This window comes from Macaca mulatta, chromosome 12 (assembly GCF_049350105.2).
Source record: "Macaca mulatta isolate MMU2019108-1 chromosome 12, T2T-MMU8v2.0, whole genome shotgun sequence".
Classification (NCBI taxonomy): Eukaryota; Metazoa; Chordata; class Mammalia; order Primates; family Cercopithecidae; genus Macaca; species Macaca mulatta.
Window position 1 is genome coordinate 138,051,049 of NC_133417.1, and position 23,807 is coordinate 138,074,855.

The 23,807-nt window shown below is 37.8% G+C and overlaps 1 protein-coding gene across 8 annotated transcripts in view; it reads left to right on the plus strand.

Annotated features, from left to right (window-relative positions):
* Positions 1–23,807, plus strand: part of GIGYF2 (GRB10 interacting GYF protein 2) — a 167,070-nt gene that overhangs the window by 93,276 nt on the left and 49,987 nt on the right. For 4 of the 8 annotated variants that reach the window (XM_077957914.1, XM_015111358.3, XM_077957913.1 and 1 more), the window contains 7 exons: positions 485–664; positions 4,027–4,244; positions 4,340–4,502; positions 4,590–4,778; positions 8,112–8,308; positions 9,426–9,585; positions 21,514–21,680. In XM_077957914.1, coding sequence (XP_077814040.1) covers positions 485–664; positions 4,027–4,244; positions 4,340–4,502; positions 4,590–4,778; positions 8,112–8,308; positions 9,426–9,585; positions 21,514–21,680 — 1,274 coding nt within the window. The remainder of the gene's footprint in view (positions 1–484; positions 665–4,026; positions 4,245–4,339; positions 4,503–4,589; positions 4,779–8,111; positions 8,309–9,425; positions 9,586–21,513; positions 21,681–23,807) is intronic. The other 4 variants (XM_077957915.1, XM_028831234.2, XM_077957916.1 and 1 more) reach the window with 1 other exon arrangement.

Here is a 23,807-nt window from a genome sequence, read left to right on the forward strand (position 1 = left end):
AGTATGTGCTGGTAAGGAGGGATTGGCAAGATACAGTGTTAGTGAAAACAGCAAACAAAACAACATTTATAACATCCAGAGGGTGGCGTTTGTGCGTGTGGATGAGGGAGCTATGTATACATGTGTAAGTGTACCCACAGACAGTGTTTGGAAGACTTTATAAGAAACTTGATGATGGTTACTTCTGGGGAATATGACTGTGAGGGTCTTGTGTAGGAAGATGGACTTTCCATTGCATGGCTTTTTAAAAAAAAAAACTGTACATAATATTTTTGTTAAAAAATAATTGCACAGTCTGTGAACATTCAGCCTTAAGAAATGTGTCTAATAATATATGCAAATACCCACAGTTATTTTAGTGATTTTTTCCTGAATATTGAAATGGACACATTTGCAGGAAAGCTTGATTTGAACTGTGAAGTTTGTTTTCAAAATCTTTACTGGCAGAGGCTCATGGTTACTTACCATATTATTTTCTTTATAGGGAGACCAAATTTTGAGGAAGGTGGACCAGCATCAGTAGGGAGAAAGCATGAATTTATACGCTCAGAAAGTGAAAATTGGCGCATCTTTAGAGAGGAACAAAATGGAGAAGATGAAGATGGAGGTTGGCGACTAGCTGGATCAAGGAGGGATGGAGAGAGGTGGCGACCTCACAGTCCTGGTAAGAATTCTGAGTAAAGGTCCATAGGGACTGAAATAAGGGGAAATTTGATGGAAATAGGGATTAAATGGAAAAGATAAACTGGCTTAAAAAAGGTGGGGGAGGATTCATATTATTTATGCTGTCACAGTTTTATTACTAGAAAAAATTGCAACATAAAAATTTCCTGCTACATCTGTTCAGTTGATTGAAATCACTTTTCTATTTTTCTGGGGCAAATAGTGTAGTTTAATGGGAAGCACCTGCTCTCAACTGCAAAAATGAGGGTTTCATTCAGTTTTGTCTACCTCTAAATCTTTGAATCTTTTTTCAGCATTCTTTAAGATTTATAAATGTATAAAAATTATACACTTGAAATATGTGCTTCCCTCCCCAACAGTGGGTGTTTTTCCTAACAAGAAAGGGTTTATTCTTTCATTTTTTCCCCTTGAAAATGTGATTTAACCTTATTTGAAGAATAAGCTTAAAGCTAGGTCAGAAACATAATCACAAGTTCATTCTTATGTCCTTCTAACTTTAGAAGAAGGAGAGAGAATAGTACTGATTAGTGGTTTTTAAAGTTCTTCTGTTTGTCTCTTAAGAATGCTTCAGACTGTTCTTCTTGGACATTAGATATGCTGGTAATTGAAGACACTAGTGCTTTGTGTTAAAGTTCATATCCTACCACAGTGCTGATTCCATGCCTCATGATAATCAGATGCAACTGTAGTTCCAATCGTGGGGTCATGCAAAACTGAAGCACACAAAGTATGTGCATGCCCTATGAATTTCATGTGTATGACAGTATTTTATCAACCATGTGCCAGAGAGGCTTACCTTTAATACAGGAAATCATGATAATGTAAACTGTTTTCACTTTTAAAAATCAAGTTATTAGCAAAACCACTAGCTTAGATCTGGGTAGACATTATAACAGGCATTCAGAGTATTTTAAGGAAGTGGTAGGTAGATAGAAACATACTGAAGTTAATGTTTGGGTAGGGTTAGGATGCTTTTATACCAACTCTTCATGGCTGCCTCTTGGGTGGGTTTTCTGTCATTAGTGGGCATTGTTTACATCACAAGATCTAGACAATTTTCATTAGTCTGTGTCCTGAGCCAAATGTTATAGTTCTTTAAAAGGCATTTTATGCTGAGCTTGTCCGTAGGCAGAGGGTTTGTAGACTATGTTCCCAACAAGCATTCAGTGAAGAATGGATAGGATCTGGGTTGAGAGAGAAACGAAATTCCAGCTGGTCAAAAACAAACAAGGTGAATGTTTTGGAAGATGAACAATGTTTTTTGAGCCCTAATGTCTGATGTTGATTCTATTAAAGGGAGTTTATCAAAGTACCTCCCACCCAACAACTTAGAATTTGGATATATATTATTTTCTCATCTTTTCTAAATCTTTTTTTCCCCCTAATATTTGACTTTCATGTCATTTTTGTCATCAACTTGTGTATCTTCCAGAACTTTTAATCCATATACATATATGTTTTTTCAGTCACACCTGTGGCTGAAATCCATATATTTTTAAAAGATAGTTTGGGGGATACAAAGATATATGGGTCTGAAAAAACAGTGTAAATGCATTTTAAATAAAGAATACTATTCACTTTTTAAACCCAGTATATTCAAAGTATAGCCTGATTATAGCAGTTTTCATATGTTAACTCTTAACATTTGTTAGTTTATGGTTCATCTTTTATTAAGATTTGAGTAAAACTTTAAAGTATTTTAACTGCTTTTATCTTTATGAAAACAGGATCCAACTTTAGTTTAGATGCAGGGTCTGTAAATCAGCAGTCGGCCTTAAGAAGTACCTTACATGTCTTACTTGCTGTATTTAGTTTTGTGAGTAAAATTTTATGAACTACTGGTAAGATAACATTATGGGATATAAAATAGGGCTTCCAGCTGGATGCGTATGGAGTTGGGACCATTAAGGACAGGAAGGCATCCAGTCTGGGAGCTGAACCTAAGAAACTCAGTAAGAGGAAGCATGAGCCAGGTACCTAGAAGGATAGATTCCTATCATGATGTACATTTAGACTGTTAGAAATGAAAGCAGTACAGAGGGCTCTGGAATTCATTTGATCATGAAGACTTTTTTCGCATAATGGCTCAAGGTTTCCATGTAAGCAGTCTGGGTATAAAATTCCTTAGTTCTCATAGGAATTAGTAAATAGTGTTTTGTTGTTGTTACATGAAGGGATGGGAGTATGGGAATAAGATATTTTTTTTGTGAGTGGCTTATCAGATGCTACCTGTATTTGGCTTTTTAACATTTTGCCCTTTGTTTTCCAATTTGATTTTTAGATTGCTGGTTTTTGCAAATTTTGTCTCAATAGTGAGAACATTTAGCTCTGGCCACATTTCTTTTTCTTATCCCCCACAGAGAATGCAGTCAAGGATGGAAAATTCTAATAGGTTAAAGCGTGCTTTTTTTTTTTAAGACTCTTTAAGACTCTGTCAGAGTCTAGGTCTGTCAGATTCTAACAGGAGTTTCCGTTTCTTTTTTTTTTTAGAAAAATACCTTTAGGATCTTTTATTATTAGGCAGTCTTTTTTTCTGTTGGGAAATGTAGATTTAGGAATGTCCCTGGGAGTGTTATATGGATAGGGAGAATTAAGAGATGAGAAAGAAGGGAAAGGAGAGTAAACATGTTATTGTGGAACAAGCAGCAGAGGGTACAGAATTGGATTTTAGTTCTACTTTGCCATATGCGAGTTACTTCTGCTGGCAAAGTTTTAGTTTCTCCTTAAACTATAAAATTAGGATAGTGGACTTTATAAAATCTCTGTGACAACTTTCAGCGCTGTAAATTTCATGAATTTTGGGGGGAGAATCAGAATTACAAGTGGGAACCTGGCATTAATAAATAGGCATGATGACTTTGATATTATAAATCGACACAGGGAGCTGATTTTATCCATAAACGATATTTTCATGGGAAGAAAGAAAATGCTTTAAGATTGGGCAAAGGGAAGGTATAATCTTCAGTATGGAAGGATGTCTAGTGCATTAAGTCTGGATGAGGATTTGGCGGCTAATTGGTATTTTAATCAAATACCTAGGACTTATTAAAAGTGCTTACTTGGAATACAGTGTCCTTTAAATGTGCTTCATTTTAGATTTATCTTTTAAAGCTTTAGAGTATGTTGCATGGCTCAGTACTTAAGTACTGTTGTCGTCTCATAATGGTATGTATACTCTGAACTCTGAACTTACATTTAGTTGCCTAATGTTCTCTTTACTAGGTCAGTCCATTTGAGTTTGCAGTCACTTGTAGTTTTCTCCTTTATTTTCTATTCCTGATTTTCTTTTTCAAATACTGTCATAAAACTTTTCTAAGGTTTGTGTCCTCCTTCTCATCTCAGATGGCCCTCGTTCTGCAGGCTGGCGGGAACACATGGAACGACGTCGAAGGTTCGAGTTTGATTTTCGAGATAGAGATGATGAAAGGGGTTACCGAAGGGTTCGCTCTGGCAGTGGGAGCATAGATGATGACAGGGATAGCTTGCCCGAATGGTGCTTAGAGGATGCTGAAGAAGAAATGGGCACATTTGACTCATCTGGAGCATTCCTCTCTCTAAAAGTAAGAAATGTGTTTTAAATGTCATGACCAACATTAACCTTATACCAAAGGTTGTTGATCTGCTGTTGATCTTTGGTTTTATTCTCTTGCTACAGAAAGTTCAGAAAGAGCCTATTCCAGAAGAGCAGGAGATGGACTTCCGGCCTGTGGACGAAGGGGAGGAGTGCTCTGACTCTGAGGGTAGCCATAATGAAGAGGCCAAAGAACCTGATAAGACAAATAAGAAAGATGGAGAGAAAACAGATAGAATAGGAGTTGGTAAGGCCTCTTCTTGCCCTTTACCTTTTTTTTCCTCCATCAAACCAAAACTTTCCTAAGTTCAACTAAGATTACTTCGTGTTCCAGAAGCTAGTGAGGAAACTCCCCAGACCTCATTATCATCTGCTAGACCAGGCACTCCTTCAGACCATCAGTCTCAGGAAGCATCACAGTTTGAGAGGAAAGATGAACCAAAAACCGAGCAAACGGAAAAAGCTGAAGAGGAGACTCGGATGGAAAATAGTCTACCAGCCAAAGTGCCCAGCAGAGCGGATGGTATGTATTTGTGGGAATAGACAAGCTAAAATAGGATTCTGCTGAGGCCAGTGATCATTGATAAGATAGGCTTCTACTTATGCCTCCTAGAACTGCTTTTAGTGGGTGAATTATCAGAATAGATTATTTTACCAGTAAACCCAGTCAAGGAGGGCTTCTCACTTATGTGTCCGTCTCAGAATTTACCAAAACAGAGAATCTGCAAGGGTGGAGCTCTGGAATCTCCTGTCCTAAGGTGTTATGACATAGCCACCGTGTCATTACTAGTGAACTGGGTGTCAGATCCTTTGCATTAGTTTGATTCCCATATCAGACAGTTACCTTCCTTTCATGTGTTGACTGATTATGTGCCCAGCTTAAATTACCAGATGACACACCAAAATGCCATTGTTCTAAAAGAGGCCAAGAAGAGAACATATATGAATCTGTGGCACAATAAGCTTAAAATATATCTCTTTTTCAGTGTTAATGTATTGGTTTAAGTTGCTCATACACTTTATTAGGCAATATTAATGCTCATTTCCATGTTTCTTCTTGTACATATTAGAAAATGTCATTGTAATGCCTGACGTTGAAGGGTTGCTTGATTCATTTACCGTAAAAATTCATACCTTTTAACATGACATATGAGACACTGCACAATCTGGCATCTGCTTCCCTTTGTGCAGTTTCATTGCCAGCCTCTTTACCTCCCTCACATTCTACTCACCAGCCTCAAAGCCTTCTAGGTCCTGAAATATCTCCTGTTTTCTAGGGTTCATACCTTAGCGCATCGTTTTCTCTGTTCTTGAAACTCTCTTCCATCCAAAGCCCCCAGACTAGGGTAGGTGTCTTCTTCCTTTGTTTCTTAAACAGTCAGCCTTATTTCTAACATAGCATTATAATATCATAAAGATGTTTATTACCTTTTTTCCCAGAAGACTGATACTTTGAGAACTCAAACCAAGAATTTTTCGATTTTTTAAATGTCTAGAACAAAGCTGATTTTTTTTTTTTTTAAAGAGATGAGATTCACTGGGTGTGATGGCATGTGCTTGTAATCCCAGCTACTCGGAAAGCTGAAATGGGGGAGATCACTTGAGCCCAGGAGTTTGAGAACAGCGTGGACAACATAGCAAGACCCCTGTCTCTAAAAACAAAACAAACAACAACAAAAATGAGACAAGGCCTCGCTATGTTGCTCAGGCTGGATCCAAACTCCTGGGCTCAAGTGATCCTCCTGCCCTTAGCTTCTTGAGTAGCTCAGCAAGTACTTGAATCTGTACTCTACATAGCAGGCACTGTGAGACTGGTATATCTTTGAGACAGTTTGATTTGTAGTAGGATATGCCCCAGAACTACTTGTGGTACATTCTTTTGAATAAACATGCTTGAAGCCTTATTCAGGAGATTCTTGGATCAAGTCTAGATATGCATATTCTGAGACGGCTTCAGAGATGTACATTAAAGGTCAAAACTCCAGATTTATAGTGTGTAGGGGAGATAAAGCGTGCGTGTATCACTATTCCAGAGCACAAAGTAAGATAAGGGTTCACTGCTGGCAGACTCTTGGGATACTTCAGGAAGTAGGTGGTCTCTGAACACGTCTTGGAATAGTAAGTAGAATTTGGAGGTAAGTGTAGCTAGATGAATTGGGAGAAGGCATTCCAGTACTAGGGAGCAGTGAAAGCTGAAGTGAAGAAGTGGGACTGATCCAGGCTTGGGCAGGAAATCAGCTCTTGTTTTTATTTGATGAAATATGAAGTGTGAAAAGGAGGATATTGGGAAACATGGTTAGAACATGGATTTGACAGCGGGGTGTAGACTATCTTGTGATGACAGTTCGGCTTCACTCTGACCACTTAGACTCCTGAGCAGTCACTATGGGGTAGGTAGTAGTACACCTGTAAAGGGAAGTTGTGGCAGAGGAGATGTTAAAATAAGTATTGGCAGGACTCAGTCATTGACTGGATATCAGGTTAAAGAAGAGGCAAGAGCCAGAGAGGATTATAAGAGGATTATGGTGCCATTCTCATGAAAAGAAGAGGGAAGAGCCAAAGAGCCTGAGAGGATTAGGGTGCCATTCACCATAGAGTGGAAGTCGAGGAGCACACTGGGGAGGGAAGAGAATAAATTCAGTTTTGAACAGTAATTCTGAGGTGTTGATGAGAAGAAATTAAGTGGAGATGGCCAGAGAGCAGTTGTGAATGAGGGACTGTAGCTAGATGGGAAGAGTTTAGGGCTAGAGAGAGAATAAAAATTGAAAATTCTGCATGCACTTATTAGGGGTAAGAAGAAAAGTGGACTGAGATTAGAACTTTGGGTAAATCCCATTTTTAAAGGGTAAAGGAAGAGGAACCAGAGAAAAATCCTCAGAGGTAAAAGTAGAGATAGGAGAGTAGAGTGCAGGGAAACTAAGGAATGGGTTAGTTTAGAATTGAGTTGATAATGTCAGATGCTACTAAGAGATTGGATGAGGAAGACTAGGAAAAGCCATTGTATTTGGCAACTTTGTGTCACTGCTTATCTTTGAGAGAGGAGCTTTACTGGAGAGATGAGAGTAGAAGTCCCCTTACAGCAGGTGTGCGTAAAGTGGAGACAGCATGTATAGACTATCCTTTTAAAAAGTATGGCAAAAAATGAGTCAGTGAGAGGAGCAGGAATTTGGAGAAGCTATCTGTAATTGAACAAACAAGATTTCAAAGGGGAAACTGTAATTATACCTAATTATTCCATCCCCCTTTTCCTTCTTAAGAGCCTGCACACTGAGAGGTTAGAAATAGGAACCAAGACAGAACCTCTTTTGTAATTTGTATTCCTATTGAGAAGAACATCCTGCGCTGTACAGGTAGACTCCAAGTGCTTCTCATTATCCTACAAGATGTAATGTATTGAATTATATTAATCATGACTTGAAACAGGTACTTAAGGAACATAATCATTGATATTTTCAGTAAAGGTTTTGATGAGAGATGACATATCTTTGAGAAGATTTAGGGTGCATTGATAACTATCCTTTACAATTGGAGACATGTTATGAAGAAAGGATTAGACTGATTGTTTTTAAGAGGTCAGCCTATAACTGGGTAGGTGCTCTGGTGACACAGGTAAGCCCTGGAGAATCACCTTTTAGGTACCTTTTAACTCTTACCTTTTGTCATTCTGTGTAGGTAATTTTGTCATTCTAGGAAGCAATATTACATTTTTCCATAGAAGTAGCTTCACTGTTCATGACAGGGCTCACATTTCTGTTGGACCCAGTTAGCTGGCTGTGCGACTTCATAATGTAGTTATGTAGCCTTCATACAAGTCTCTGTATTTCAAAGGATTTTCATCTTATTTTTTTCCCCCTAGAAATGGTTGCTGATGTCCAGCAGCCCCTGTCGCAGATTGCTTCAGATACAGCCTCTCCTCTTCTCATACTTCCACCTCCTGTTCCCAATCCTAGTCCTACCCTCCGGCCAGTTGAAACGCCAGTTGTAGGTGCTCCTGGTATGGGCAGTGTTTCCACAGAACCCGATGATGAAGAAGGTCTCAAACATTTGGAGCAGGTAGAAATCCTGTTAATTATTTTTGTCTCCTCTTAAACTGCCATAAAAATTAGCAGGCATTACATGAATATTCAAATATAAAACTTTTGTCACTAGATTTTAAGTACTGGAAAAATTGGAAATTTAGTGTTTATTTGTATAAGTAATTGTCTTTCAATTCATTTCATGCTTATAAGTTTCTGCTATGTAGTAGTCATTATGTCAGGTTATTTTTTGCTCTTAGGTGGCCCCTAGCTATTTACTTTTCTTTTTTCTTTTTGGACATTAGTGGAATGCCAAAAATGGTGAGTACAAGCAGCTGTGGATGGTCACTGTATCTTCTGTAATTTTTGCTTCAAGTATAACGGGGAAAATAGTTAAACTGTCAGAGTATTAACATCTTATTCATGTCTCTAAATTTCCCCAAGATTGTGTATACCATTGTTATATGTAAAGTAAGTGATAGCTTGCTTTTCTGTGAAAGAATTTCTCTTCCCTTTGGGTTGGGATGGTTAGTGGCAGGAAATGTTGAAGAAAGGAAAAAGTGAGATAGTGTCTTAGTAAAACTTGTAAGAGATTTTATTTATAATTTATTAATTGAGCCTTTTGTTCTATTAACATTCTTTTTACAGGTTTAGTTTATACCGTTTAGAGTTGACCAATAGCTTATTAGTTTAAAAAGTACTCTTAGCCAGGCAAGGTGGTGCGTGTCTGTAGACCCAACTGCTTGGGGAGACTGAGGTAGGTGGATCGCTTGATCCCAGGAATTCAAGAACAGTCTGGGTAGCATGATGAGACCTCGTCTCTATTAAAAACAAGCAAAGTACTCTTACTAGTGTTGATTTGAACCCTGGGCTTTGATCCAGAGCAGTTTTTGTTTTAATCTTAGTTGATTTGATTAGTAATTTTGAGACCTTGAGCAAGATTTGGCATCTCTGAGCCTTAGTTTCCCCCTCTGTAAAATGAGGATAGTACCTGTTTCATGGCATTGTTGGGAGAAGTTACCTGCCATGTCCTTTGCATAGTGACTTTCATAGATCAAGTAGTCCAAAAAAAAAAAGGGAAGTCATTGTTACTATGTGTACAAGTACTAATTTAGGATCATTTGTTTCCTTGATTTCTGTTTTTCTGTTATTAGCAAGCTGAGAAAATGGTGGCTTATCTCCAAGACAGTGCACTAGATGATGAAAGATTGGTATCAAAACTGCAGGAGCACAGAGCTAAAGGAGTGTCAATTCCATTGATGCATGAAGCAATGCAGAAGTGGTATTACAAAGATCCTCAGGGAGAAATTCAAGGCAAGTTGTTCCTTTCTCCTTTAAGTACTGAAGTGTGTGCCATTACTTCCAGAATCTCTAAGAAGGGATTTGTTTAATTTGAATTATAGTAGAAAAAGAAGTCAACAAGCACACGCGCGCACACACACGTAGACTAGAAGTGTTTCTGATTTCAGGTGTTTTTAGATTCCTTCCCGATTTTGGAATAATTGCATTGTACATACCAGTTGAGCATGCCTAATCTGAGAAATCCAAATTCCATAATGCTCCATTGAATGTTTCCTTTGTGTGATGCTCAAAAAGTTTCAGATTTTAGAGCATTTTGGACTTCAGATTTTTGTATTAGAGATAGTCAACCTATGTGAAAATAATTTGAATACAGCCTGGTGTGGTGGCTCACGCCTGTAATCCCAGCACTTTGGGAAGCCGAGGTGGGTGGATCACCTGAGGTCAGGAGTTTGAGACCAGACCGGCCAACATAGTGAAACTCCATCTCTACTAAAAATACAAAATTAGCCGGATGTGGTGGTGGGTGCCTGTAATCCCAGCTTCTCAGGAGGGTGGCAGGAGAACCGCTTGAACCCAGGAGGCAGAGCCTGCAGTGACCCAAGATCACGCCACTGCACTCCAGTCTGGGCGACAGAGTGAGATGCTGTCTCAAAAAAAAAAAAAAAAAATTGAATACAAGGCAGAATGTGATGACAAATATGACAGGGATAATATTTAAGCAAATGTTTCAGACTTTTTAAAACTTAAGCAAAATGTTTAAGACTGTCAGCTCTGGCATCTCAGTTGGTTAAGGAGGCAGGTAACCTCCTCACCTTCTCTGTGTTTCCATTTCCCTGACTGTGAGAAGATGGCAGCAGTAGTGTTGGAGGACCTTAACTGTTTTGTTTTCAAGTGGAGTTGATAAAAATGGTAGAGAACTACTAAAAATGTCAGATAAAAGATAGTACTGTGTTACACATGAATCCCTTAGAAGATTTGTGTGGTGTATAAGTTCGATTAGAATGGGCACAGAGTGCTATCTATCTATAAAGGATATTTGTTGATTCTTCATTTCTGCTTTTGAAATCTGTCCTGTTACCCTGAAATTGGTTGGTCACTTCATATTAATGTAATTTTAATGATAGCATTTTACTGTGTGCCTACCCTGTGAGCTCTCTCCAGTGAATTAACTCCCCATTCCACTCTCAATCCCCTTACCCTGCCTATTCTTCACAGCGTTTATTACTACCTGGCATTTTACATATTTGTTCATTGTTTACAGTCTGGTAAGATATATGAGAGCAGGGCTTTGTGTGTGTGTCTGTGTGTGTTTTAATCAAATTTATTTTGGGATAATCATAGCTATATATGTAATTATAAGGAATAATACAGAGAGATTACATATACCCTTTACACAGCTTCCCCTGGTGGTAACCTCTTGCAGAACTATAGTACAGTAACATAAGTGGGACATTGACATTTGTACAGTCAAGATTCAGAACATGGCTGATTGTGGTGGCTCATGCCTGTAATCCCAGCATTTGGAAGGCCAAGGTGGGTGGCCCACTTGAGGCCAGGAGTTCAAGACCAGACTGGCCAACATGGTGAAATCCCATCTCTACTAAAAATACAAAAATTAGCTGGATGTCGTGTCATGCGCCTGTAGTCCCAGCTGCTTGGGTGGCTGAGGCATGAGAATCACTTGAACCCAGGAGGCAGAGGTTGCCATGAGCCGAGATTGTGCCACTGCACTTTAACGTGGGTGACAGAGTGAGATTGTGTCTCCAAAAAAAAAAAAAGATTCGGAACTTTTCCATCTCCACAGAGATTCTTCAGGTTGCTCTTTTGTAGCCACCTGAGCTTCCCTTCTACCCCCGCTCCTTTGTTAGCCTCTAGCAATGACTCATCTGTTCTCCAGCTCTGTGTTTTGTCATTGCAAGAATGGAATGGAATCACACTTTTGGAGACTGGTTCTATTCACTCAGCATAATTCTCTGGAGATTAATCCAGGTTATTGCATATATCAATAGTTTGTGTCTTTTTATTACTGAGTAGTATTGTGTGATATGAATGTTATCAAAGTTTGTTTAACCATTCACCCATTGAAGGACATCTGGGTTGTTGAAGTTTTAGGGCTATAATGAATAAAGCTGCTATAAACATTTATGGACATGTTTTTGAGGGAACATAAGTGTTCGTTCCTCTGGGCTAAATGCCCAGGAGTGCAGTTGCTGAGTTGTATGGTAGTTGTATGCTTAGTTTTAAAAGAAACTGCCAAACTGTTTTCCAGAGTGGCTATACCATTTCATATGCCCACCAACAATCTATGAGTGATGCAGTTTCTCCACATCCTTATCAGCATTTGATGTTGTTGCTATTTTTCTGTTTTAACCATTCTGACAGGTGTGTGGTGATATCTCATTGGGGTTTTAAATTTACATTTCCCTAATGGCTAATGATGTTGATCATCTTTGCATGTTCTTACTGGCCATCTGTTTGTCCTGTTCATTCAAGTTTTTCTTCATGTTTCATGTCTTTTTTTGTTCATGTCCTAATTGTATTGTTTGCTTATTTTACGTTTTTTTTTTTAATTCATTTTAAATATTGTGTTAAAATACACATAAAATTTACCATCTTAGCCATTTTTAAATGTATGGTTCAGTGGTATTAAATACATTTTTAATGTTGTGCAACCATCATCCGTCTCCATAACTCTTTCATCTTCCCAAATTGGAACTGTATACGTTAAACGATAATTCCTCATTTCCTCCAGTCCCTGGCAATTACCATTATACTATCTGTTTCTATGAATTTTACTATTCTAAGCACCTTATGTAAGTGGAATTGTACAGTATTTGTCTTTTGACTGGCTTATTTCACTTAGCATAATGTCTTCAAGGTTCATTCATGTTGTAGCGTGTGTCAAAATTTTCTTCCTTTTTAAGACTGAATAGTATTCCCCTGTAGGTGTATTACACATTTTGCTTATCCATTTCATCTATTGATGGACACTTGGGTTGTTTTCATGTTGCAGTTATTGTGAATAATGTTGCTATGGGCCAGGTGCGGTGTGGTTCACGCCTGTAATTCTGACCCTTTGGGAGCCTGAGGTGGGAGGATTGCTTGAGCCCAGGAGTTTGAGACCAGCGTGGGAAACATGGAGAGACCTTGTCTCTATAAAAAAAAATTAAAAATTAACTGGGTGTGGGATGGTGTGTGCCTGTAGTCCCAGCTACACAGGAGACTGTGGCAGGAGGATCACTTGAGCCCAGGAGTTGGAGGCCACAGTGAGCTGTGATAGTGCCACTGCACTCCAGCCTAGGTGACAGAGCAAGACCCTGTCTTTAAAATAATAATAATAATAATAATAATAATAATAATAATAATAATAATCTGATTTGAACATGAAGGTACAACTATCTCTTTTGAGACCCTGTTTTCAATCCTTTTGGGTATATACCAAGAAGCAGAATTGCTTGATCATGTGGTAGTTATATTTTTAATTTTTTGAGGAGCTACCATACTATTTTCCACAGTGACTGTACCATTTTACATTCTCAAAAACAGTCCACAAGGGTTTTAATTTCACCAAATTCTCACCAACACTTTTTTAATAGTAGCCATCCTAATGGGTGTGAGGTGGTATCTCATTGTAGTTTTCATTTGCATTTTCCTAATGATAAGGAATGTTCAGCATCTTTTCATGTGCTTATTAGCCGTTTGTATACCTTCTTTGGTGAAATGTCTATTCAAGTCCTTTGCCTTTTTTTTTTTTTTTTTAATTGGGTTGTTAATTTTTTTGTTGCTGAGTTTCAGTTCTCTATATATTCTGGATGCTAATCCCTTATCAGATACATGATTTGTAAATATTTTCTCCCATTCTTTGGGTTGCCTTTTTATTCTGCTGATAATGTCTTATCATGCACTTTTTTTTTTAATTTTCAAGAAGTCCAATTTGTCTATTTTTGCTTTGTTGCCTATGCTTTTGGTGTCATATCCTAGAAATCATTATTGTATCCAATGTTGTATAAAGCATTTGCCCTGTGTTTTCTTCTGAGAGTTTTACCGATTTAGGTCATGCACTTAGATCTTTGATCCATTTTGAGTTTTTGAATATGGTGTTAGGTAAGAATCCAATTTCATTCTTTTGCATGTAGATATCCAATTTTCCAAGTACCATTTGTTAAAAAGACTGTCCTTTTTCCATGGAATAGTCTTAGCATCCTTTTCAAAATATTTGACCATGTACTCTGGTTCATTTTGGGGCTCTCTGTTCTATTTTATTGGTCTATATGTCTGTCTTTATGTTGGCATTACACTGTTTTGATTACTCTTTGTAGTAAATTTTGAAATCAGAAAATGTGAGTCCTCCAGCTTTTTCTTTTCTTTTCTTTTTAGACAGGGTCTTTCTCTGTTGCCCAGGCTGGAGTGCAGTAGTATGATAATGGCTCACCATAGCCTTAAACTCCTGGACTTAAGTGATCCCACCCCAGCCTCTTTAGAACAAGCACACACCACCACATTCAGCTAATTATTTTTCTTTTTTAGAGACGAGGTCTCAGCTGACATGTACTGGCTCATGCCTGTAATCCCATTGCTTTGGGAGGCTGAGACCAGAGACCAGAGACCAGAGGACTGCTTGAGTCTGGGAGCTTGAGATCAGTCCGGGCAACATAGTGAGACCCTGTCTCTCACTTTTTTATTGTATTTTATTTTTTTTTGTTGTTGGAGACAGAGCCTTGCTCTGTCACCCAGGCTGGAGTGCAGTGGGGCGGTCTTGGCTCACTGCAACCTCTGCCTTCTGGGTTCAAGCAATTCTTTTGCCTCAGCCACCCAAGTAGCTGGGATTACAGGCATGAACCATTGCGCCCAGCCAAGAGATCCCACCTCATCTTAAAAAGAAAAAAAGAGACAAATTCTTGCTATGTTGACCAGGCTGGTTTTGAACTCCTGGCTGTAAGTGGTACTCCCTGTCTTTCTTCTGCCATCTTGGCCTCCCAAAGGGGGATTATAGGTGTGAGCCACTGCGCCTGGCCAAAAAATTTTATTAATTACATTTTTAAATTGTCACATAAGAGACTGGCCGTGGTGGCTCATGTCTGTAATCTCTGCACTTTGGGAGTCTGAGGCGGGAGGATCACTTGAGTCCAAGAGTTTGAGACCAGCCTGGGCAACATAAGTGAGACCCTGTCTCTACAAATAATAAAAAATTAGCCAGGTGTGGTGGTACGCACCTGTATACCCAGCTACTTGGGAGGCTGAGGCAGGAGAATTGCTAGAGCCTAGGAAGTTGAGGCTGCAGTGAGTACAGCACTCGGCTTGAGTATCAGAGACCCTGTCTTTAAAAAAAAAAAAAAAAAGACATATATATTATATATTTGCTGTATACGACATGATGTTTTTAAATATGCATACATATTATGGATGGCTAAATCAGTTTGATTAACATAAGCGTACTAATCATTTTTTGTAGTGAGAGCACTTAAAAATCTACTTGGCAGTGTTTTTTAAGAGTACAATACATTGTTATTAACTATAGTCATTGTTGCATGATAGATCTCTTGCTCTTTTTCAAGAAAGAAACATTGTTTTGGCCATTTGCCCTCTTTTGAGATTTCGTATGTATTTTAGGATGGATTTTCTGTTTCTGCAACAAGCATCATTGGGATTTTAATAGGGATTACCTTTAATCTGGAGATTGCTTTGTAACATTGTAACAATGTTAAGTCTTCCAGTCTGTGAACATGGATGTGTTTCCATTTATTTAGGTCTTTAATTTCTTTTAGCAGTGTTTTGTAGTTTTCTTTGTACAAGATTTTTACATCCTTAGTTAATCCCTAAGTATGTTATTCTTTTTGATGTTATTGTAAGGGAAATATTTTCCTAATTTTCTTTTCAGATTGTTCATTGTTAGTGTATAGAAATGCAACTGATTTTTGTGTCTTGACTTTGTGTCCTGCCACTTTGCTGAATTTGTTTCTTACTTCTAACCTGTTTTTGGAAAAATAGAATCTAGAATTTTCTGCATAAAAGACTATATATTATCTGTGAACAGACTTCTTCCTAATTTGGATGCTTTTTTTTCTTCTTCTTCTTGCCCAGTTGCTCTGACTTGAACGTTTGGTACTATCTTGAATAGAGAGGTGGTGAAGGTGGGCATCCTTCCCTAGCTCCTGATGTTAGAGGAAAAGCTTTCAGTCTTTCACTATTGAATATGATGTCCACTGTGCGATTTTTATATATGACTTTTATTGTATTGAGGTAGATCTCTCTATTCTTAGTTTGTTGACCCTTATGAAAAGGTGATACTACTTCTGTGTCAATTAAGATGACCATGTGGTTTTTTCCCCCTTATTTTGTTAATATGGTAAATTACATTGATCAATTTTCATATATTGATGCCTTGAACCATCCTTGCATTCTAGGAATAAATAAATCCCACTTGGATTATAGTGTATAATCTTTTTAATATATTACTGAATTTGCTTTGCTAGTATTTTGTTAAGAATTTTTGCATCAATGTTCATAAAGGATATTTGTCTATATTTTTCTTTAGAACCTTTGTCTGACTTTGATACCAGGGTAATTTTGGCTTCATAGAATTAGGAAGTATAGGCAGTCTTCCTTCCTTTTCAGTTTTTGGAAAAAGTTTGAGAAGGATTATGATTAGTTTTTCCTTAAATATTTGGTACGTTTTCACCAGAGAAGTCATCAGGGCAGGTCTTTCCTTTGTCCAGAGATTTTTTTTTTTTTCTAAGACAGAGTCTAGTCAGCCAGGCTGGAGTGCAGTGGCACAATCTCAGCTCACAGCAACCGCCGTCTCCCAGGCTCAAGCAGTTTTCCTGCCTCAGCCTCCTGAGTAGCTGGGATTACAGACGTGTGCCACCATGCCTGGCTAATTTTTATATTTTTAGTAGAGACGGGATTTTGCCATGTTGGCCAGGCTGGTCTCGAACTCCTGACCTCAGGTAATCCGTCTGCCTCGGCCTCCCAAAGTGCTGGGATTACTGGCGTGAGCCACTGTGCCCAGCCTGTTCAGAGATTTTTGATTACTGATTCTAGATACTAGTCCCTTGATGGATATGTGGTTTGCACATATTTTTTGTCAGTCTTTATCTTCTCATTTCATTCTCTTAATAGGGTCTTTCACAGAGCAAAAAGTTGTAAATTTTGATGAATACAATAGATAAATGTTTTTCTTTTATAGGTGGTTCTTTTTTGTATTAAGTTTAACAAGAACACTTTGCCTAAGCTTTAGATTCCAACAGCTTTTTTTTTCATGGAAAAATTTTATAGTTTTTATATTTTACATTTAAGTTCGCGGTCCATTTTAAATTAATTTTCGTGTAAGCTAGTTTTTTTTTTGCTGTTTTTTTCTCAGTGAGTGTCCATTTGCTTCAGGACCAAGAATGTCTTTTCTCTCTTAAATTGTTTTCTTTCACCTTTGTTAAAATTTAGTTAAGCATATTTGTGTGGGTCTATTTCTTTGTGGTTCTCTTTCTATTTCTACTTCTTAATTTTGTCCTATAGATCACTGTCTCTTCCTTCACCAGTACTATACAATCTTGATTACTGTAGCTGTATAATATGTCTTGAAATTGGGTAGACTGATTCTTCCCAGTTTAATCTTGTTTTTAAAAATTTTTTTTTAACTTTGTAGTTCCTTTGCCTTTCCATAAAAATTTTTAGGATAATCTTGTCTGTATTTACTAAAAATCTTGTTGAGATTCTGATAGGAATTATGTTGAACCTCTGTATCAGTTTGAGAAGAATTGATGTCTTTACCATGTTAGTCTTTTAGTTCATGAACTTGGTGTGTCTGTCTGTGTCATTAGATCTTTGATTTCTTTCATCAGTGTTGTGTAGTTTTCAGCATACATTCTATATGTGTAGATTTACATCTGAGCATCTCAGTTTTTGTTTTTTTTTTTTTTTCCCAGTGATAGTAAATGTTTGAGCTCATTTATTAGCTCAAGGAGTTCTTTTTGCTTTCTGTTCTTTGGGTAGTTTCCTTGAGATTTTACATAGACAGTCATATTTATCCATAAATAGGGGCAGCTTTATATCTTCATTTTAAATCTGTATGCCTTTTATTTGTTTTTGTTGCCTTATTGTGTGTTTGATCACTATATTGAGTGAGAGTGGTGAGAGTAGACATCCTTCCCTTGTTTTCCTGTGTTCTTTTAAAGGGAATACATTCAGTCTTTAATAATTAAATGTAATGTTAGCTGTAAGGTTTTTATAGATGTTCTTTATCAAGTTGAGGAAGTACCCATTCATTCCTGTTTTCTGAGAGTTTTTATTGTGAGTGGGTATTGGATTTTGTCAGATGCTTTTCCTGCCTCTGTTGATTGATCGTGTGATTTTTCTTTAACCGTTTCATGTGGTGGGTTATATTGATTGCTGTTCGAATATTGAACTAGCTTTGCATCCTTGAAATAAATACCACTTGGTCATGATACATAATCTTTTGTAGATACTGGTGAATTATATTTTCCAATATTTTGGTAAAGATTTTTGTATCTGTATTCATGAGGGATGTTGTTTTATTTTTTTTTTATTTTTTATTTTTTTTTGAGACTGAGTCTGGCTCTGTCGCCCAGGCTGGAGTGCAGTGGCCGGATCTCAGCTCACTGCAAGCTCCGCCTCCCGGGTTTACGCCATTCTCCTGCCTCAGCCTCCGGAGTAGCTGGGACCACAGGCGCCCGCCACCTCGCCCGGCTAGTTTTTTGTATTTTTTAGTAGAGACGGGGTTTCACCGTGCTAGCCAGGATGGTCTCGATCTCCTGACCTTGTGATCCGCCCGTCTCAGCCTCCCAAAGTGCTGGGATTACAGGCTTGAGCCACCGTGCCCAGCTGAGGGATGTTGTTTTATAGTTTTGTTTTTTGTGTAGTTTTAGTATCAGGGTAATATTAGCTTCATAAAATGAATGGGAAAGTATGTCTTCCCCTTTTATTTTCTGAAAGAGGTTTTTTTAGAATTGGCGTTAATTCTTTAAATGTTTGATGGAGTTCTCCATTGAACCCACCTGGAGCCTTCTTTTTTGGAAATTAAAAAATTGTATTTTCTATTTCCCTAGTAGTTTTAAAGTTATTTAAATGATCTATTTTATGTGAGCGAGTTGTGGTAGTTTGTGTTTTTAAATGAATTGGTCCATTTTGTCTAAGATATCAAATGTATATGTGTAGAGTTGTTTGTAGTATTTCCTTATTATCCTTTTGATGTCTGCAGTTTCTGTAGTGATACCTCATTTCTGATATTGGAAATGTGTGTATTTCTCTTTTTTTCTTGTCAGTCTTGCTAGAGGTTTCTCAGTTATACTGAAATTTTCTAAAAATCGGTTCTTTATTTCACTGCATTTTCTCTCTTGCACTGAAATAGAGAGTTGTTCTTATTTTCAGTTTTATTTCTACTCATTTCTTTCCTTCTGATTGCTTAGGGTTTATTTTATTTTATTCTATTTTATTTTATTTTATTCTATTTTATTTTATTTCTTTTCTTTTTGGAGACAGTCTTACTCTGTCACCCAGGCTAGTGTACAGTGGTGTGATCTTGGCTCACTGTAACCTCTGCCTCCTGGGTTCAAGTGATTCTTGTGCCTTGGCCTCCCAAGTAGCTGGGATTACAGGCACGTGCCGCCACACCCAGTTAATTTTTGTATTTTTAGTAGAAATGGGCTTTCACCATGTTGGCCAGGCTTATCTCAAGTGATCTGCCTGCCTTGGCCTCCCAGAGTGCTGAGATTGCAGGCATGAGCCACCATGCCCTGCTTTATTTTGTTCTTTTTAGATTTATGAAGTGGGAGCTTAGATTATTGATTTGGAACTTTTTCTCTTTTCTAATGGAAACATTTAATACTATACATTTCTCTCTCAGCACTTCTTTAGTTGTATCCCACAAAATTAGATATGTGTATTTTCATTATTTTCATTTTCTTTCTTTGTTTTTTTGAGACTGAGTCTCACTCTGTCACCCAGGCTGGAGTGTGGTGGTGCGATCTTGGCTCACTGCAACCTCTGCTTCCCAGATTCAAGCGATTCTCCTGCCTCAGCCTCCCAAGTAGCTGGGACTACAGGCATGCACCACCATGCCCAGCTAATTTTTGTGTTTTTTAGTAGAGACATGGTTTCACCATGTTGGCCAGGCTGGTCTCGAACTCCTGACCTCGGGTGATCTTCCCACCTTGGCCTCCTAAAGTGCTGGGATTAGAGACATGAGCTGCTGTGCCCAGCCTGTATTTTTATTTCCATTCAGTTCTGTGTATTTTAATTTCCCTTGAGACTTCCTCTTTTACCCTTGGATTATTTTGAAGTATATTTTTGGGTTTCTAAGTGTTTGGAAGATTTCCTGTTATTTTTCTTGTATTGCTAGCTTGATTCTTGGTGGTCAAAGAACATACTATATGTGATTTTTTTTTTTTATTATTTCCATAGGTTTTTGGGGGAACAGGTGATACTTGGTTACATGAGTAAGTTATTTAGTGGTGATCTGTGAGATTTTGGTACACCCATCACTCTAGCAGTATGCACTGAATATGATTTCAATTTTTAAAAATCTTTTTATGTTTGTTTTATTGCCCCAAATATGTTCTATTATTGCTGTATGTTCTGTGGTTAGTTGAAAAGAATATGTATTTTTCTATATTTGGAATGTTCTGTAAAGTCATTTCACTTCTGTTGGTTGATTGTGTTGTTGAATTCTGTAATCTTGCAGATTTTCTGCTAGTTGGTCTATCACGTGGTGGTTACGTCTTCAAATTGTGGATTTGTCTGTTTCTTTTTTTCAGTTCTGTCAGATCCTGCTCCATATATTTTGGAGATTTGTTGTTTGGTACATACATATTACAATTCCTGCATCTTCTATGTGTATTGACCCTTCTTTATTACGTCTCTCTGTCTCCGATAATTTTCTTTGCTCTGAAGTCAACGGTATCAAACATGAAGATAGCTTACTTTAAGTTAATATTTGCATGATATATCTTTTTATCTCCTCAATCTGCCTACTTTGTTATATTTTGTGTGACTTTCTTGTAGATAGCATATAATTAGGTCATGTATTTTGGTTGCTGACTTCTTCATCTCCAAATCTGTGATATATGCTATCAAAAGAAAAACCAGGGAATTCATGATCATGTCATCACTGAGACCCCTAGTCAGCCTACCTTCTTCTCTCCACCTTTCAGTGTTACTTGTTTTATATATTAATACAGTGTCCAGGGTTTCTAGTTGTACTTAAAGGAGGAATAGGGAAAAGCACATCTACTTAATCTTCTGAAGTGGAAGTTCCAGGGGTTTGCTTTATTTATTGCCATATCCCTACTGTCTACATCGTATATCATCAATGTTAAGTAAATATTTGTTGAATGAATTAATGGTTTTTGATCAGAGTGAATTTGTATGTTAATTTTATGTATATGAAATACTTGATTATGTCTTTTTTGTATATGAAATACTTGATTATGTCATATTATAAAACATTCAGAGAATACTCGTTTTTTCCCCACTACCAAGGTCAGAGAGTGAATTATAATTTGTCTTAATTATTATTTACATTTTGCCCCACTTTCACTAATCTATGGCAGAAAATGAAAATTGGAGAACGTTTTCAGCCTTGCATGTTTATATTCTTTATGCCTAAATGATACAAAGTCTAGTAAATACTTAACTCTTCAATTGTATCATACTTTACTGACACATGAATTGTTGTGGAGATTGAGATAGAGACAGTTATGCTCCTTATAATTGAAGTACTGCTGATAATTTGGGATGTATAAACACAGACTTTATTTCTAAATTATTTTATTAGAAGTCTGTTAGCTACCTTTAGAGGTGAATTAAATTAGATGGTATAAAACCTTTTGACAGATGCCACCTCAATGAGGATCAGATGCAGGAAATATTTTTTTTCTCTGAATCTGAAAGATTTCTTATTGTCCTTCTGTTTAATTGGTGCTATTATAGGTCCCTTCAATAATCAGGAGATGGCAGAATGGTTTCAGGCGGGCTATTTTACTATGTCTTTATTGGTGAAGAGAGCATGTGATGAAAGCTTCCAACCTCTTGGCGATATCATGAAAATGTGGGGAAGGGTTCCCTTTTCCCCAGGTCCAGCTCCCCCTCCCCATATGGTAAGTACCTTCCACCTTACCTGAAATACATATTAGTCACAGAAACACTTGATTCTCTTTGAAAACACAACCCAGATATATCATCTAATGAAGGAATTGTAGTTCTTTGAAATGAATGGAAATAGTAAGGGAAAGTCTGAATGGAAGACTGAATACTTAGCTATAATGATCTTTTCAAAACTCAAGTAACCTGTGCCTGTCCTCTTCACACCCCACCTCCTCCCCAACAGAGAAATGGAATCCTTCAGTAACATTCCAGCAAATGTAAAATGAAGACCGACACCTTGTCCTGGCCTACCTACCAGGTCCTGCAATGCCTGGCACCTTACCTTTCTAAGCTCATTTCAGAGCTTTTACCTTTATCTGCTAGGCTTCAACACAGTTGACCTCTTTGACTTTCTTTGCTGCCTCTAGTTAGAATAAACATTCCCCTCTCTTCCACTTGATTTGCCTCTTGCCTTCTCACTCATAATGTTTCTAAATTTGAGGTTTGCCTTAAAATAAATGTTACCAGTGCTTCAAAAATATTTTGAGGACTTAAAAAAATTTAGTTACTGGTATTTTAATTAAAAAATGGAACCATGGCTGGGCACATTGGCTCACTTCTGTAATCCCAGTGTGGGAGGGATTTGGGAGGCCAGAGTTGGAGGATTGCTTGAGCCCAGGAGTTTAAAACCACCCTGGACAATGAAGTGAGACCTGTCTCTACAGATAGTAACAAAATAATAATCATAAAAAACTAGCCAGATGTGGCAATCAGTGACAGAGGTGGGATGATCACTTGAGCCTAGAAGTCGAGGCTGCAGTGAGTCGTGATTGCGCCATTGCACTGCAGCTTGGGCAACAGAGTGAGACCCTGTCTCAAAAAAATAATAATAAAAGGAACCTTAATGCTGGTGATCTCCCTAGGGCTCTGACACTGGGGTACTATTGGCAGGGACATCCTTCTTCCTCTTGCAGCTGCTCTTGGACTCTCTCAGTAGTGTTCCTTTTGGAGGTCTGTCACCTGTACCTCATTTTTTCTTCTCCAGGTTAGACTGTCTGGTGACGGGCTATAGTTAAAAGTTACCATAAACCTTTTTTTTTTTCCTGTTTTTTAAAGAGATGGAGTCTCGCCATGTTGCCCAGGCCAGTCTCAAACTCCTGGGCTCAGGTGGTCCTCGCACCTCGGCCTTCCAAAGTGCTGGATTTCAGGAATGAGCCACTGTACCCAGCCCATAAACCTTTAGTATGGACACTGCGTTTCTACAGTAAAGTCACCATTGACTTATTCATCAATTGTATATTGAGGGCCTGTGCCAGGCCTCCTAGTAGGTTCTTAGGAGATGAAGATGAGTAAGACCTATACTCTGTAGTCAAGGGAGTGTGTAGGTGAGGAAAGTGGCTTTTTTTCCATTTTTTTTTCTTTTAAATGTTGATCTTAACCCAGTATTTGATTTTAAAATCCACTAATGTGTTGAGACCTATAGTTTATGGAGAGCAGTGGTCTAGAATGGAAGATTCCTAGGTGAGAGGAATTTTTTCTCACACCATCCTAGTTGTTTTAAGTCACGAGAAAAATTATACTGTGTATTGCAGCATATAAATTTAACTTATATATCAAGTTTAAGCTTTATTTTCCTTCTCTGAAATTAAGATGGGCTTTGATCTTGCACATCGCAGAAGCTGAAAGCTCATCTCTTGGATATTGATGTGCTTGCAGTAGTCCACTTCCCAGTTTCCAGTTAGAGGAGCTGAGCCTCAGTCATACCTGTGTAGGAGGGAAACTGTGCAAAGCCCTGCTTCCTGTCTGTTATTGTCTTTGCCCTGAATATTGTTGATTAAGAGAGCCCCCCTTCATGATGAATGTATACCTTGAAACTTAGTTTTTCATGTAGACATTTTAGATGAACCTAAGGTACTAGCTATCCTCCAGTATTGAACAAGCAAGAAAAATGTCTCTGAATTTCAGATAATCCCTACCCCAAGAAATTGTGTATCAAATGTCTTATTTCAAACTATAATCAATATATAATAAAGATATAAACTTATGATTTACCTAGTCTATCATACTTACACTTTTTCTTCTGTTATCTTATACTTCATATTTCTTTCTCCTAATTGTAACTTTTCATAATTTAAATTCCA